Here is a 19,185-nt window from a genome sequence, read left to right as displayed (position 1 = left end):
ATATTTAGGATGTTAATCAACATACTTGTTAGTAAATTTAGTTCTTTGTAAAAGATTCCGAACAACTGGCCTCAGAGCCACGGTAATGATTTACTTTCATGAAATATGGATTTAAAACGATGAATATTATTTTTGTGTTGATTTGGATGTGTTCATGAAGTTTTATGTTTTGTTTGATGATTGAATGTGTTGTATGAAATTTTTCCATGAAAATAATTTTATTTACGTTATGAAAATATTTTATTTGGATTCCTTCAAAAAATTAAGCAATTTTGGTTTTTACAAAACTTCATTCCGTTAAAAATTGACAAAGTTATGGTATTTTGAAAATTGGGATCCATTGATGCACACGGTCGAGCAATCGCACGCACAGAGCACTCGTACAAGGTGCTCGTCCGTGTGCGCGTGCCTAGGACAAAATGTTGTCTAATGCACACCCACCTGGTTCGGACTTCAAGAACGCACGCGGATATGCCGCACCTGACCGAGGTTTCTCGGTCAAAGGAGGTTGCAACTCCTTCTTGTGCGCGCGCGTTGTTAAATGCTAAAATACTACATATTTTATAGTGTAAAAATACAAAATAAAATTAATTCTTTATAATATTTTCATGAAATTAATACAATATATTTTTATATTGAAAATAATTTATTAAAGATTAATTTTATCTTTGTTTATAAATAATAATTAGTATTTATGGCATAATAGAGAAAAAGAAATAAAAAGTTAAAAAATGCATTGTTTTTATTTAAAGAAATACAAATTAATTAAATTTTAAATAAATATTTTCATGAAAATTATTGTGATATATTTTATGTTGAAAATATTTTGTTTGGATTTAATTTTGTTTGTGTTTGATTGAGAAAATAGCATTTGTGAAAGAGTGGAAAAAAAATAAAAAGATGATAAAAATGAGGCCCAAAAAAAAATTATAAAAAATAGCATTTTTGAAGATAAAAAAGAAAGCCCAAGAAGGAGAGCCCATTTGGCCCTCTCTCTCTCTCCGCTGCCACGTGTCACGCGCAGAGGCCATCTGCGCCTGGGCCCCACACGGACAGCACCTGTTGGTGCCTTGTCTCCTCACTCTCCTCACGCGCGAGTGGCACGCACGGCCCCTCCTGGGCCTTTCGTTTGCTGCACTCGCCAGCCACGCGGCTGGCCTTCGTTTGGTCCGAGCTCCATCAGCCAAAAGCCTCTTTTCACGTGGCTTTCTCTCCTCTCGCCACGTGTCAAGTTGCACACCAAAGCCACCAATCCGAGCTTGACACGTGGCACTCCGATTTTAATTATTAGTATTTACATTTTTACTCATATGCAATTTGTAATAAGTTTAATTGCACATTAGTCCTTTTACCCTTCTATAAATAGAAGCTTAGGATTTTAGAATTCAAGCATAGCTTCGTAGTTTCGGTATTTAAAAATCCAGAGAAAACGCTCAGTTAGTTTACCGCTTTTCTTAGTTAATTTTCTTATGGGTTTCTAAGTTCCCTTATTATTAAGGTGGACGATGAAACCTAGTGTATTTAATTAAGTATTTATTTTTATTTTGATTCTCAGTACAATATATGCTTATGATTTTCGCTTCTTAAAATAATTTTCTTTCATCTTTAATATCATGTATTTTTGATAGTTAGAAATTATTAATGCTTGGTTCTACATTTTATTAAAAATAATATTCTTTGATTTTTTGTATTTACATTAAATTGTTTCACATTTAATGCTTAGAAGTTATAATTTTAAAGCGAAAGAAAATCTATTTTTTTTATTAAAAAATAATTGGTTTGATTACTGATTAAATGATGAGAATCAATATAAAGATAAATATTTTTATATACACTTAAGTGGATTCTGAACCCTTAATAATATCCCAAATATTACTGTAAATATTTGTTACTGTCATTTATACTGTTTAAATACTTTATTTTATTTTGTTACCAAAAACCTCACCATTTTCGAAACTAGGTTAGAGTTTTATTAGCTTAGATTAAATTAGTATTTTCTTCGATCTCACGCAATTCCCATGGGTTCGACCTCGTTCTTCACAATCTCCATACTACAATAAAGATTCGTGCGCTTGCGAGTTGATAAATGTAAAACGTACCATTTCGGTTTACAACAAGTTTTTGGCGCCGTTGCCGGGAACTGCAAGAAGAAAAACTACTTTAATTCAGGTTGGTATAATTCTTCTACTAGTTATTATATTATATATTACATTTCTTAATAACGAAGTAAAACATATATATAAAGTTATTATTATTATCAGTTTACGTTTTTACGTAAACTGATATATATATATATATAAAATTTATTATATATTATTATCATATATAATATTAATATATTATTATATATTATTTATTATTATATACATTACTTAACTATTAAGAAAAGTATATTATTATTATAATTATATATAATAAAGTCTATATTATAAATTATAATTAATATTAATATTTATATTTCTGTTAAATATATACATATTATTTATTTTCCGCTATATTTTAAATTCTGTGTTTATTTCTACACATATATTAATATTAGTATTTATATTTCTGTCAAATATATACATATTATTTATTTCTCGCTATATTTTAAATTCAGTCTTTATTTACGCAATTATATGGTAGGCACCGCCTCCTAATTTTTTCATGTTATTTTAATTTTTGTGATACTTGGTGTATGATTCGCTGGGAACGAAATTCTAAAAATCGTTTGGTAAAAAGAAAATTATTGTGGGTTGAAATTAAAAGTAAAAATTCTGACATCATGGAACCAAATCAAGTAAATGTGGAAGAAAAAACTCTTATTGATCATTTTTCTCCCATTTCTGCTAATCCACCATCATGCATTATTTTTCCTGAAACAAATGCTACACATTTTGAACTGAAACCTTCCATAATTCAACTTTTGCCATCTTTTTATGGGTTAGGTAAAGAGGATCCATACATGCATGTGAAAGATTTTTTAGAAATTTGCTCTACATTTAGATTTCAAAATTTTTCTGATGAATCTGTTAGGCTTAGACTTTTTCCATTCTCATTAAAAGATAAGTCTAAAGCCTGGTTAAATTCACTCCCAGCCCGATCTATTTCTACTTGGGATGAATTAGTTAATAAATTTTTGTCCAAATTTTTTCCAATGTCTAAGCGGATAATATTAGGAGAGAAATCTCCGAATTTTATCAGAAAGATCACGAAGAATTTTATGAATGTCGGGAAAGATTTAAAGATTTATTGCTAAAATGTCCACACCGTGGTTTTGAGAAATGGAGATTGGTAAAATACTTTTATGATGGATTATCTCCTTCAAACCGACAAATGGTACAATCAATGCACACTGGAAAATTTTTGCAATTTAGAGGGGATGAGGCTTGGGAGTCTCTTGAGAATCTTTCTGTAAATTCTCAACAGTTGAATTGCCAAGATCCTAGATCGAAAGCTTCCAACACACCTAAGAGAGGTGGAATTTACGATGTCAAAGATGACGTAGATATCAAAACATCATTAGCAAATCTAACTAGGAGAGTTGAAGCTATGTCATTAAGTCAATCCATGAATACTCCTATCCATAGGAATGAATTTTGTTCTCTATGTTATAGTACAAGTCATACTACCCAGTCTTGTCCATCATTGCCTATCTACCAAGAGGCATTTTTTGAAGATGTGAATGCTCTTCAAACTTATGGGAATTCATTTGATAGCCCATTTGCTCAGTCCGACAATCCAAATTGGAGAAATCATCCAAATTTTTCTTGGAGACAGAACCAGCCTCCAATGAACCAAGGGCACCAATACAACTGACCCAATCAGAGTCATGCCCAACATAATATGCCATATCCTCAACAACAAAGAAAACCATCTTTAGAGGATACCCTACAACAGTTCATGCAAACCACCCAACAAGATTTACACACAAGTTCTCAATCCATGTTAAGGCTTGAGACACAAATTGGTCAACTTGCTACTGTTGTAGCTGAAAGGGAAAAGGGAACACTTCCCAGTCAACCCATTCCTAATCTGAAGAGTCAGTACGAGGTAAGTACATCTAGACCTATTGAAGAAGCTAATTCAATTTCTATCCTTAGGTCTGGAAAAATTATTGAAAAACCTGATTACATATCTCAACCTGATGCTAAAATGAACACTGACTCGTTAAAAGAAAATGAAAAGAGTCAGCCTGAAAGCTCACATTCCAAAGACTCGGTTGAAAAAATGAGTCAAACTTTGTCGTTCATTCCAAAAGCTTCATTCCCACAGAGATTGATCCCAATCAAAAGAGGTAGTCAGTATGGTGACATCTTAGAGGTATTCAAGCAAGTAAATATAAATATCCCTTTCTTAGATGTCATTAAGAAAATACCTGCGTACTCAAATTTTTTAAAAGATCTGTGTACTGCAAAAAGAAACACCAATGTTCCGAAAAAGTTAGCAGATCGATCTGTGAAAATTCCTAGAGAATCACAATCACTCCCTAGACCACAAAAGTTATTTCGACCTCCTGATTGGGACATTCCTTTTGATCCCGGTAAGTTACGTTCTAAATGGACTGGTCCATTTTCTGTTCGAACTGTTTTACGGAGCTATTGAAATTGAAAATTCTAAATTTGGTAATGTATTCAAAGTCAATGGTCAAAGGTTGAAACACTTTTTAGAATTAACACCACCTGAAGTGGAGGAAACGCTCTTTCATGACTCGATTTACCAAGGTTAGTGAATTCTTTCACTACTGGTCCTATCTTTAATTGCTTTCTTTATTTTTCAGTATTTTAGTTTATTTTCTGTCATTTGTTTTTTTAGAAAATTAACATCTATCACTGTGCATATTCTCCGTTTTTTTCGGTTCTCATCTCATGTTCTTATCATATACATATTTAGACATTGAGGACACTGTCTCATTTTAGTTGGGGGTACTGAGTATATTCTTGCGTTAAGTTCGATAAATTTCTTGCCTTTTTGAAAATTTTGAGTCAAATTCTGCTGCTAATTATGTGAATAAATAAATATTGTGTTAGACTAGTTTATACTATATTTAGTTACTTAGATAGTAATTCCAGTAAAAATTGCACAAACCAAACATATGATTTGATTGTTTTTAACACATTTAATTGAGAAAAAACTTAAGTTAAAAGCTTTCATTTTTCGTGAGAAGTGAGAATTGAGAAAACGACTTTTTGAACATATATTGATCTTCTGAATTGGTAAAATCGAAATTTTTTGAAATTTGAAAATATGACAATTACTAGAGGGATATTTTTTTTTTAGAATTGAGCCTAATTGTAAATTTATTATCTTTATATTTTCTTATCACATGTTGCCTCTTGTAAAAAAAAAAAAAAAGAGTAAAGATATATATTGTGGATATTGCCCTTAAAAAAAATACATATATATCATATAAAGAGCAATATCTTACATACTATATATATATATATAAAAAAAAAAATCAAACAAGAACAACATTTCGCTATCAGCGTAGCTTGGTCAAAATTTAAAATATACCAAAGGAAATTTTGCTACGGTAAATAATTATTGTGGATATTGCCCTTAAAAAAAATACATATATATCATATAAAGAGCAATATCTTAGTTTTAATCATTTAGCAAAGTAAAAAATATATATATCGGTAAAAATATATATGCATATATAATATATATATATAGAAGAAAAATAATACATCATCATCAATCAAAAGAGACTTTGCTACAGTTTATTTTTCGTAAATTTTAGTCAATAAATACAAAAAAAAAAAAAATCGTTGTTTATTTCTTTATTTTGGCTCTACGTATTGTAATGAAATCCCGAAAGTTAACTTGTCATTTGAATTTCAAAATATTTTTGGTTAGCCTATCTATTGGTCAATAGTTGTTTACATTGTTCGTCCTAAAAATCTTTATCCATTTGAGCGTAAATTAATATACCTTTCCAACTCCAAGAGTGACAACCCTTCCTCTTTTCAAATATTTCAATACCTGTGAGGATTTGGAGTTGAGACTTTTTACTTTAAAGATTTTTTTTGATATTATCTGTGTTATGAATTAAAGCAAATAATATGATTTGAAGCACACACACAAAATCTGGAATTATATCTATTGTAATTTTTTATATAGTATTTTCTAGAGTTACACCAATATTTTATTTTGTTTCGATTAGTCAGAGTTTGTTTTGATTTGTTCATCTTGGTAATATTTTGTTATCCGCTTGAATTGCTAGGGACTAGCAATAAGCTAGTTGGGGGTTGTGTTAAATGCTAAAATACTACATATTTTATAGTGTAAAAATACAAAATAAAATTAATTCTTTATAATATTTTCATGAAATTAATACAATATATTTTTATATTGAAAATAATTTATTAAAGATTAATTTTATCTTTGTTTGTAAATAATAATTAGTATTTATGGCATAATAGAGAAAAAGAAATAAAAAGTTAAAAAATGCATTGTTTTTATTTAAAGAAATACAAATTAATTAAATTTTAAATAAATATTTTCATTAAAATTATTGTGATATATTTTATGTTGAAAATATTTTGTTTGGATTTAATTTTGTTTGTGTTTGATTGAGAAAATAGCATTTGTGAAAGAGTGGAAAAGAAATAAAAAGATGATAAAAATGAGGCCCAAAACTATAAAAAATAGCATTTTTGAAGATCAAAAAGAAAGCCCAAGAAGGAGAGCCCATTTGGCCCAAGCCTTCTCTCTCACTCTCTCTCTCTCTCTCCGCTGCCACGTGTTACGCGCAGAGGCCATCTTCGCCTGGGCCCCACACGGACAGCACTTGTTGGTGCCTTGTCTCCTCACTCTCCTCGCGCGCGAGTGGCACGCACGGCCCATCCTGGGCCTTTCGTTTGCTGCACTCGCCAGCCACGCGGCTGGCCTTCGTTTGGTCCGAGCTCCATCAGCCAAAAGCCTCTTTTCACGTGGCTTTCTCTCCTCTCGCCACGTGTCAAGTTGCACACCAAAGCCACCAATCCGAGCTTGACACGTGGCACTCCGATTTTAATTATTAGTATTTACATTTTTACCCACATGCAATTTGTAATAAGTTTAATTGCACATTAGTCCTTTTACCCTTCTATAAATAGAAGCTTAGGATTTTAGAATTCAAGCATAGCTTTCGTAGTTTCGGTATTTAAAAATCCAGAGAAAACGCTCAGTTAGTTTACCGCTTTTCTGAGTTAATTTTCTTATGGGTTTCTAAGTTCCCTTATTATTAAAGTGGACGATGAAACCTAGTGTATTTAATTAAGTATTTATTTTTATTTTGATTCTCAGTACAATATATGCTTATGATTTTCGCATTTTAAAATAATTTTCTTTCATCTTTAATATCATGTATTTTTGATAGTTAGAAATTATTAATGCTTGGTTCTACATTTTATTAAAAATAATATTCTTTGATTTTTTGTATTTACATTAAATTGTTTCACATTTAATGTTTAGAAGTTATAATTTTAAAGCGAAGGAAAATCTATTTTTTTTTATTAGAAAATAATTGGTTTGATTACTGATTAAATGATGAGAATCAATATAAAGATAAATATTTTTATATACACTTAAGTGGATTCTGAACCCTTAATAATATCCCAAATATTACTGTAAATATTTGTTACTGTCATTTATACTGTTTAAATACTTTATTTTATTTTGTTACCAAAAACCTCACCATTTTCGAAACTAGGTTAGAGTTTTATTAGCTTAGATTAAATTAGTATTTTCTTCGATCTCACGCAATTCCCATGGGTTCGACCTCGTTCTTCACAATCTCCATACTACAATAAAGATTCGTGCGCTTGCGAGTTGATAAATGTAAAACGTACCATTTCGGTTTACAACACGCGTAAGGGTTGTGTTGTGTGCAGCCACCTGCTGGGCAGCTTTCATAGTTGCCCAAAATTCAATTTTTGTGGGATTTTTCCCCAATTTCAAATTTTTGCAATTTTCAAACCCTAATTTAAAAATTAAATATTATTTTAAATATATTTAAACTTAAAAATCATTTTTAAATTAATAATATTTAATTTTTAATAGATTATTATTAATTTTTGATATTTTGAGGTTTAAATTTAAAAATTAATTATTTTATTTTTTAATGATGGTCATATTTTAAAAAATTATAAGATTAGATATTTTAATATTAGCCATATTTTAAATTAAAAGATAACTTTATCTTTTTTTAACTTAAAATATTATATTAAAATTATCTTATAAGATAAATTAAATAATTATTAAATTTGAAATTAACCTAGATATTTTTATAAATATTCTAACCATAATATTTTCAAATTCAAAATTAGTTATTTACTTAAATATTTAATTGTTTATAAATTATAAGTTTGAAAAATGATATTTATGCTATTTTATATCATTTTACTTGTCAGATATTTAAAAATAGTATTTTAAAACATTTAAATAACCTATATATTTTTGTAGAAATTTGAAAAATGCTTAATTTGAGATATTTTGATATATAATTAGGATAATTATTATTTTTTTATTATTTTATTCTTAAAATAATAATTGTCTAACTATATCTATCTTAAAATTAGTTTATTTTATTATTTTAACTTTATTAAATTATAAGATTAGAAAATGATGTTGCCTAACCATATAATGAAAATTTTGTCAACAATAGATGTTGAATGTTTACATATACAATAAACTAACATGAGATAGCAAGGATCATGGTATTTGATTTATCGAGAATTATCAACATACATTTTGTTTTTGGCCAAAATATTATGACGTAGTCTAGGCAAGGTTACTCGTATAAAATGAAGTAAGACTTTAGGGTGTGCAAATAAATATTACTAATGAGAATTTTGTATATATGTATTTGTACACAAAATGAATTGTTAAATAAAATTTGCATAGACATGAGATTGATTAGAATAAGGCTTAAATATTGAGAAAGTATAATCATTATTTGATTATAGCTTGGAATATATTTTATGAGAATTTATAAGTGCCACTTAAATGTTGCAACAAATATTATTTATTTGGAGGTCCTAATATAGTAAGAATTTGAAATAAGTCTTATCTAAAAATTCTAGAAGAATTTTATAAATGCCTTAAGTGATATAAATTCAAAGTCATGCTCACTATATGGCAAAGATCTTTGTATGAAATAAAGACACGTAAGTAGATTTTTATTTGAAAAATATATATGATTGTCTATGTAATATAAATTCGTAAATTATACATTGTGGTAGACTCTTGAAGAGTTTTTGATTATATTATAGGTTGAAGAACAAACTTTAATTTTTTTTTCTGTATATTGAGAAATATTAAATGTATGCATTTGTTCATTAGTAGAGAAGTCCTGAAGTACTTCATATGCATCAAGAATTATAGATATATAATCATTTGATATAGAAATTAAGATCATACAACAAAATAGAACAAATATATGGTCTTGGAGTACCATCATTCTCGCAAATGAAAGTTTATATTATCATTAATGTCTTAAGTTCACATCTACTTGAAGTTTCAAACTTTTGTATGAACAACATTGTATATATGCATGCATGAATGATTAAATAAGCAGGATAAATAGTCATGTTCCATGAACCCCTCATCCATAATTTAGAAATCCACACATACTCTTAAGAGTTATAGAAAATATATTATCATAGATAATATACGGTGATATTTTAAAAGTGATAACAATCATCTTATGAGACATATTATCACCAAAATAATTATGAATCATACGTGTATTAGGGGACAACATATTCATGTTGCACTCTTTTTCCCTTAGCTCGGGTTTTGTCCAACGTACAGAATTTTTCTGGCAAGGTTTTGAACAAGGAAACATGCAAATAATTATAATTATAAAATATATATTGCACCTTTTTTTTTCTTTAGCTCAGGTTTTGTCCCACTGAATTTTCTTGACAAGAGTTTTAACGATGCAACTTTAAATTATGTTAACATACTTGCGCTTTATGAAGCAAGTAGAGAATCTGTAGGAGTGAGATCATTGACATAGCATATTCGGGAAACATATGGATTACACTCAATAAAAAAGTATCAACACAAACAATACTCTATGAAGATAATACTACTTGCATTGCTCAACTAAAAGGAGGGTACATTGAAAGAGATAGAATTAAACACATTTCACAAAATTCTTTCGTATACATTTCAAGAAAATGGATATTGGTATTCAAAAAATTCAATCAAGTGTCAATCTTACAGTTTTATTCACAAAGGCATCACCAACATCAACATTTGATAACATGGTTCACAAGATTAGAATTCGCCGATTAGAAAATCTCAGCAAATGCCTAAATGAGGGATAGTTAATTCATAATGCACTCTTTTTCTTTTAACCAAGTTTTTCAGTAGAGTTTTTAATGAGGCAATTATTATTGACATTTAAATGGGAGTGTTATAAAATATTATATATAGATGTCCAAATTACGATTAATGCTTGATTATATTTCCTTTTATTATATTAATTTAATTTCTCATTTTTTTAGTTATATTTTTTTATAAATAGAAGTTCACCCTTGAAATAAACAAGTGAGAAATACTCAATTCAGTTTCTCTAATTCTCTCTTCTTCTTCTTTTCTTTTTATATATTTTATGTTATTTTATAACAACAAACAATTTATTGCAATAATAAACATAGTTGTTTCAATAATATTTTTCACACTTACAAATTTTATTTTTTTCTTATAATAATATATATTGAAAATCTTTCAATACATATACAATGATCTTATATCTATGAATAATGCTAGATACTCATTTAAATATGCACATACTTATTACACATAGTAATATATAATAAATATTAAGCATTTAATTATACCGTTCAAATTAATTACACATGAGTATGTGTAAAAAATGTGTATAATCGAGTGCGTTCAAATCATTTTTTAAATTCCTATATATAGTACCCTGAAAATATCATCATATATTTGATGAAACTTAAAAATGATAATTAATAGCAATATGTTAATGGCCTCATTAAAAAAATTATTTAAAAAGATATATGAGTGTATTTTAAATGGGAAATTTGATTTTCTATACTTAGAAAATCAAAAAAAATTTTCCCTAAACCAAAAATTTAAAACCTAAAAAAACTATTCCTTTTTTTTCAAAACCCCAAAAATACCCCCTCACAATATTCTCTCTCTCTGCATCATCTCTCTCTCCCTCTATCTCACCCCAACCGCCCACCCTCACCCGAACCACCCTCACCCACCCACGTCAACCCCAACGCTGATCACCACCCTCACCCCCGTCGACCACGACCCCAACCCCTCCGACCCCAACCCCAACCCGAAAGAGCAACCCCAACGCCGATCTCTCCCTCTATCTGAAACTTTTTTTTTTCCTGCGATTTGAGAGAGGGAAGAAGACAAAGGTCCGATGGTCGGACCTTGGGGGTCCGACGGTCGGACCCATCGGACCCCCAAGGTCCGACCATCGACCTTTGAATTTTTTTAATTTTTTTTTTTCTGCGATTTTGGAGAGAGAGGAAGAAAGGGTCCGATGGTCGGACCTTCGGGTCCGATGGGTCCGATGGTCGGACCCATCGGACCAGAAGGTCCGACCGACTTTAATTTTTTTTTTTTCCCGCGATTTGAGAGAGAGGAAGAGAGAGGTCCGATGGTCGGACCTTGGGGTCCGATGGGTCCGATTGGTCGGACCCCATCGGACCCCATGGTCCGACCATCGGACCTGGGGTGTGGGATTCTTGGGACCGGCTAGATAGAGAGAGAAAGAGAGATAGTTTTAGTTTGGGGGTATTTTTGGGGTTTTGAAAAAAAAAGTATAGTTTTTTTAGGGTTTAAATTATTGGTTTAGAAATCAAATTTTTTGATTTTCTAAGTATAGAAAATCAAATTTCCCTTTTAAATGGGTATTACCCATTCATGGGTAATATTATCACTATTTGAGTTGTTATGCTTACTTTTTCTATTAAATTAAAAAAAATATCTCATTTTTATATTATATGAGTTTGAGTTATTCCATCGACTGAAAAAAAAAATTAAGAAAAAAGATTTTTTGACAAAAAAAAAAAAGTTGAGTTTTGCTTAAGTATTTTGTATATAAACATATTTTTCATTTAGTGTAAAAAGTGATATTTTTGATATTTTTTTAATTAAGTAGCTAAATTAAGTATAGAAATTTAAATTTCTCTTATATTATTCGTCATTCGATCAAACTCTAATAATTTAATATTTTTAAAATTAATATTTATAGTTAAATTGTTTAGCAACATCAATGGGTAATACCCATTGAAAAATATTCCATAATTTTTCGTAAATATGGAAATTTTTAGTGCCATTTACTTTATTATGGCAGAACCAATTAACTTAATAAGATATAGAAAAAAAAAAGTAATAAATGGAAAATATATGGGAAACCAAAAAGTATATAAATAAGCTTAACTTAAAAAAAAAACCCATATTTTCAAAAAAAAAAACAAAATTTGGATCCTCTCTCTTAGATTTTCTTTGCGATTTTCTTTCCGATCTTCTCTCTCAGAATCGCACGAGCAGCTCAGGCGATTGAACATTATACAATTGAATCTGCAAATCGATCTCAAACGCAAGCATCATCCACAGAAAATCAATCTCAGAAACCAGAAATTTCATCGATTGAAGACAGTGCTTCAGCAACAATCGTCGCCTCCGATCGTCTTCTCCAGCTTTGGCAAATTCTTCAATTGCTTCTGATCCTCTTCCTCATCTGTATGAACCAGAAAAATAATGCTCAAAAAATCGCACACCAGAAAATGAAAAAACAAACCGAATTGTACACAGAACCAAAACTTTGACAACAATTCTCAATAAAAAAATATTATAGGTATATAAACTCAATAATCAAAATTATATATGCTGATAACTATATACAAACATATTATACAAGAATATATATATATCATCTGGGAAAAAAATGAAACTTGGCATTTTAAAGAACATATATAAAAAAAATAACAGATTAAACCAATAGAAAAAATTTAAGGACAACCGTATGAATAAAATAATCAAAGACATAACAGGCAAAGACAAAATATAACAGAACAAAAATAACCAGTTAAAAACTTAAATTAAACAATGAAACATCAAAATTAAATGAAACTAGTTCTGAATACAAAATTAATATCAGATTCTAATAAAACATTTTATTTAACATCGCAAAAAGTAATCAAAGTTATAATAGATAAAAAAATATATATCAGAAAAAAAAAACAGTTAAAAACTTACCTAAAACATTGATAAATATAATTTAAACATAACTAGTTCCAAATAAAAAATATAATAAGATTATAATATTACTTCTCCATAAAACAGTAAAAAAAAATAATGAAAGTCACAAATGACAAAACATAATAGAAAAAAAAAATCTGTTAAAAAAATAGTCAAAAACTTGAATATCAGTTAAAAACATAAACAAACATACAATCATAAAATTAGAAAGAAACCAGTTAAAAACAAAATTACGTTTATATTATAATAATAATTTTCCTTTAAAAATGTAAAAAAGTAATAAAAAAATAAATGACAAAAAAAATAAAAAACTAGTTAAAAACGTAAAACCAAAACAATAACACCTATAATTTAAAAAAAAAAATTGTTCCAATAAAAAAATTATAATAAGATTCTAATATTACTTTTTTCTAAAATTGCAGGTATGGAACAAATCATGTGTGTCATCAAATATGGGGTCAATGGAGAAAAAATACAAATTATGATGACTACACAATGATTGAATTGTAATTCCAACCAATTCATCACTATCAAACTTGATGGAGCTGATAAAAATAGAGATAAACTGCAACAGAAGCAACATAGATATATCCTACCAGATATCACCCGGAACAACACTGGTGAAGCTACTGACTGACAATTCCCTCAAGTTGTACATTGAACTAAGAAAAACACAGGATGGAATAACTGATTCTGCACTATGCATCAAAACTATAGAAGAAATAGCTATACAAAAAATGGAAAATTAATCTTCTAAACAACCAATACAACAGTAAACCAAGACAGTGGAGGAACTGGTTCTACAAATACACAACGAACCATTCAACCAGCAATCTAATATTGAAGGACAAGATTCAAATCATGATAATAGTCAGATAACAATTGCCCCAAACATGTTGGCAATGGCTGAACAAGTTGCAAATTTTATAATAGGGCAATCAAATGAAGCAACAAAAAAAGAGAAGGGATGAAGAAATGGATATCATCACAGATTACATGGTGCTTGAGATCGAAGAAGGACAAATATACAGTGACAAGAACATACTGAAAACAGCAATCAGATTCTATGCAATGATAAAGAACTTTCAAATCAGAACGAATAGGTCCGAATTGAGGGAATACATGGTTACATGTGTTGACGAAAATTGTAACTGGTTTCTGGGCGCTTCAAAGTTGAAACAAATACAAACATTCAAGATTAGAAAATATGTCAACAACCACAATTGCTCATTGGATGTCATAATGGAGGATCATATGCAAGCAACATACAATACTATTGCTCAAATAGTAAGGAACAAATACGATTCAATAAACAGGTTGCATGCACCGAATGACATTATGAAGGACATGCTACATGAGTTTTGGGTTTTCATGGGATATCAAAAGGCTTGGAGAACAAGAGAAAATGCTCTTGAATTGTCAAGAGGAAAGCTTGAAGACTCATACAAGCAACTACCAATGTACCTTCATATGCTAAAAAAAGAAAATCTAGGGACAGTAACTGAATTGTTTATAGACAAGAAGAACAGGTTCAAGTACATGTTCTTAGCATTGTCAAATTCAATTAGAGGATGGATTCATTGCAGACCAGTGATTGCGGTAGATGACACATTCTTGAAAACAACATATGGAAGGACGTTGTTTACAGTATCAACAATGGATGCTAATAACCACATATTCATATTGGTATTTGGAATAGGAGACTCGGAGAATGATTCATCATGGGAGTGGTTTTCGAACAAGCTAAGAGAAACATTTGAAGAAAGATAATGTAAGAAACTGGTTCAAGCAAAAATTTACAGCAAATACATCATCTTTAGTGTAAGAGTTTTCCTATTATTGCTAGACTTACTTAACATAAATAACCGGTTCCAAAAAAAGTAACAAAGAAACCGGTTAAAACAGACATAAACTGATATTTGACAAATATTGACTCGTAGGCATGACAATCAACTCAGACCGGCACAAAAGCATAGAGAAAGCAGTAGCAACAGTCTACCCAAACTTATTCCATGGAGCATGCATATTCCACTTGCTTAACAACATTAAGATCAATTTTGGAGTACACGGGAAAGATCTTACAATAAACTTTGTTAAAGCCTCTAAAACATACTAGATGAAATCATTTGAAGGTTACATGTCAGAACTTGACAAAATAGACAAAAGAATCAGACCTTATCTTCAAAGAATATGATACAAATATTGGAGTAGATGCTACTGCCCGACCAGAAGGTGCACAATAATGACATCCAACATAGCTGAGTCGATAAATTCAACAATTCTTGCTACAAGAAGACTGCCCAACACTACAATGATGGAGAGTCATCGAAGTTAGGTACAAAAATGGGTTTGGACAAACGATAATGAAACACATGGAACATTCACTAAAGTTTCAACAATGACAGACAAAATACTCAGAGACAACTATATTCAAGCAAAAATATAAGAGGTAAAACACTAAACATATATATATACAAATAATATATATTAAAAATATTCAATAGCTGTATAAAATAACCAGTTATAAAAAAAAATCAGTTTAAAATAACAGGTTACACCAGTCACAACAATACTCGACCAAGTGAATGTGCTAGAGAAAGGGAAAGTCCTAGTCCTTGTCAATTTACTGGACAAAACATGTGAATGTAACCGGTTCTAGCAAGATGAAATCTCATGTGCTCATACAATAGTTGTATTCTCAAAACGAAGACTGCAAGTTTATGACTATGTTGCTGACTACTACAAAACAGACGAAATGAAAGCAACGTATGACACAACAGTGAACCCATTACCAAATGAAAGTGAATGGACATTGCTTGAGAGCTTGAAAATGATAGTCCTACCACCAAACACGAAAAAAGAGAGCAGGGAGACCTAGGAGAAGAAGAATAAATTCAAAAGGAGAGCCAAAGGCACAAATAAAGTGTGGACGTTGCCGAAAGACAGGGCACAATAGAAAGACATGCACTAATCCAGCTCTACCACCAAAGCAATAAGAACTAAAACAGCCAAGGCGCAAGAAAGCAAAGACACAACAACAATAAGAGCATTATTGAATACAAAGATACAATTTCAATAAAAAAACACTATATTAGATTTTGTATGTTCCAAAAATAATTTCAATATTTTCTTAACATGAACTATATCTTCAAATAGTATTGGTTTTGAATAAAATGAAGATTTTCAAAACATAGAATTTCCTTAAAAAATAAAATTACAACAATAATAAAACCGGTTATATTTAACATGCACCAAAAAAAATTAATCAATGAAAATTGAACCGGTTAGATTAAAGATGTACCAACAAACATAATCAATAAAAAAAATTGGTTCTATATAATAGATACAACGACAAACAAGATAATAAACAAACAAAATACATATAAAACAACTAAAAATTTAATCGGTTAAGAAAGAAACAACATTAGAAAAAGAACATATTAACTGAAAAAAATCGGTTAAATAAACAAAGAACCTTTGGCAAGAGAAGGAAACATAAAAAAATCGGTTAAAATTAAAGAAAATAATATATAAAAAACACAATGTAACAAAAATAGTTCACATGGAAAATATAAAAACCTTTAAAATATGTATTACAAAAGGGAAAAAAAAAACACTGTAAATATATATAAACATATGAAACTGGTTCCATAGATTGTTATAAAAACATAAAACCAAAATATAAACATATCATAATGTATTGTTCCAAAAAAAAAAAAATAACACTAAACAAAACTACAAAAACTATATCTGTCCAAAAAACAAGTCAAATATTTAACAAGAATCTAAGTTCTTCTTCTTGGACTTCTTTCCCTTTGCCCTATCTTCAGTAGAATATCCTTCATTAATCTTCTTCTGGGCATAGTTATACAATGTCACAGCGAGGTCATCCCTATAGTTTGTAATCATGTCATCCATATTTGGAGGAACTTCATTAATCTTGTCTCGAATGAATAGATTAGGATACACAAATACACCACAATCACTGAAAACAAAACAAAAATAATTAACAATACATAACACGTTATTGAACCAGAAAAAAACAATGAAAAATGATAGAAGTATCATAGGCTAAAAAATAACCAGTTATTTACCTTCTGCTCTGGCTGGGAAGCTTGTCCACAAACTCATACACAATTGGGGTATCCTTTGGAACAGCATAACGGGCCTGACTCCAAACTAATATCGTTCCTACCATCATAAAATTTAAGAAATCAAGGAAATATGGCAGTAACTCACAATACGCAAGGAGATCGACAAAATCTTCATCTGATTTGTCTTCATATTCTTCATTGAATTGTATAAGAAGACTTTCCTCCTCAAAATGCTGAAGTGAAAAAAAATCCAATGTTTTTGTAGACTGACATGACAGGGACTGACAACATCGTCCACGCCAATTCAAGGTTGAAAACAAAAGTTATATTGTCCGAGAATATAATCGGTGACCATGTTGTCGTACCTAATAACACTTGGATCACGTTTGGCTTTAATATAATCAGCATATACTCCCTTAAGTGGTTCATCAAAATATGTGCACGTGGTCATCACTCTCTCTTATTAACATTAACATCGAATAAAATGCTTTTCCTAAGATAGTAGAATGCCACGTTCAGATGCTGTACACTATAAATAAAAATAATAACCAGTTAAAAATTGAAAAGCAAGAAACTAAATAACAGAAAAAGGGATAGAATAAAAAATAACCAGTTATGTACCAAATTAAACAATTCTTCGCCACAAGTGTAACACCCTAACTAACTTAGGCATGTTAGCATGATTTTTAACATACTGTGCAGCTCGTTGCTAATCAACGAGGTTATCAAAAATCTTGATTAATTAAAATTTTCTTATTTAATTGAAAACATAATGTAGCATACTTATAAAAATTTTGTGATCCTGTTTACAAAATACATTTACAAAAGTTTAATATTTACAACAAAATTTTGTCGCCTAGCGACTATACAGCAAAAGCCCTAATGTCCCAAAGATCGTACGCTCAAGGCCTAACCGCCCCGACATGTACAATCTTCATTTGCTCGTCCTCACGATTGCTCAGCCTTAGCCTTGCCCTTACCTACACATGGAAATAGCAATGTGAGTCGACAGACTTAGTAAGAAAAGCATAACATAAAACATAATAATATCTCGGATTATAATCTGACGCCCATACACCCAATCATAACCCTATCCCCGTGTCCCACACAGTACTAAGTCTAGAACGTTCATACGACAATACTATCGACCATAATGTCAGCCTATACTAAGTATGTCAGTCATAATTTAGCCTTATTGATGTGACAAGATCGATTTGTATTTCAGCGAACATACATTTCTCAGTAATCAGTACAATTTTAAGTATACTATTACTGCTATTAATGTATTCTAATAGGCATAAACAATATGTATGTTAAACATGTAATAAAATATGCACGACACTATACTAATCTTTCCTTAATTCTGAATTCAGGTGTGCCGGCCAACCTGAGTGGAACAACTGCTCAGCGAATTACAGGCTCCTAAATCACATCGATCACTGTTAGGTTATTTTTAGTATTAATTTTAGATTAAGTTTAGTATATTTTTAATTAAGTTTTAATCATGTTTAGAGCATTTTTACGCTTGTTATCTTTTATTTTTACAGATTTAAAATAGAAGAAGATTAGAAAAATATCAGAGAAAAAGATGGGAAAAAGATAAAAAAATATCATGATATTTAAAATAGAGAAAATTGTGGAAGCCGAAACTTCAAGCCTGAATTCGACGGTGTTCTGATTAGATTTTGGAAAAAGTCAAAACATGATAGTTCTAGATCTCTCTTTTATATTTCCGGAGCATCTTGAATCGTTCGATTCCGAGCAATATTGAGAGAGTTATGGCCAAAATACTATCAGTCAACGCAGTAGAAAAAAAATATCTCGTTGGAGGTTTCCCAAAAATTTAAATCCGAATGGGAATTTAAAT

At 29.9% G+C, this 19,185-nt stretch overlaps 1 protein-coding gene and 1 non-coding gene across 2 annotated transcripts; one reads left to right on the top strand and one right to left on the bottom strand.

Annotated features, from left to right (window-relative positions):
- Positions 1-3,150: 3,150 nt before the first annotated feature.
- LOC133035280 (small nucleolar RNA R71) lies at positions 3,151-3,257 on the bottom strand. The gene has a single exon (XR_009686556.1). It is a non-coding gene; the product is annotated as a small nucleolar RNA R71 (small nucleolar RNA).
- A 10,909-nt stretch (positions 3,258-14,166) lies between these two features.
- Positions 14,167-14,994, top strand: LOC133034123 (uncharacterized). The gene has a single exon (XM_061109143.1). It carries the CDS (start codon positions 14,167-14,169, stop codon positions 14,992-14,994), a length of 828 nt encoding a protein of 275 aa, XP_060965126.1.
- Positions 14,995-19,185: the final 4,191 nt, after the last annotated feature.

Source organism: Cannabis sativa, chromosome 2, assembly GCF_029168945.1.
Source record: "Cannabis sativa cultivar Pink pepper isolate KNU-18-1 chromosome 2, ASM2916894v1, whole genome shotgun sequence".
NCBI lineage: Eukaryota > Viridiplantae > Streptophyta > Magnoliopsida > Rosales > Cannabaceae > Cannabis > Cannabis sativa.
The sequence above is the reverse complement of the archived record's forward strand: the minus strand, read 5'-3'. Positions and strand labels throughout refer to the sequence as shown.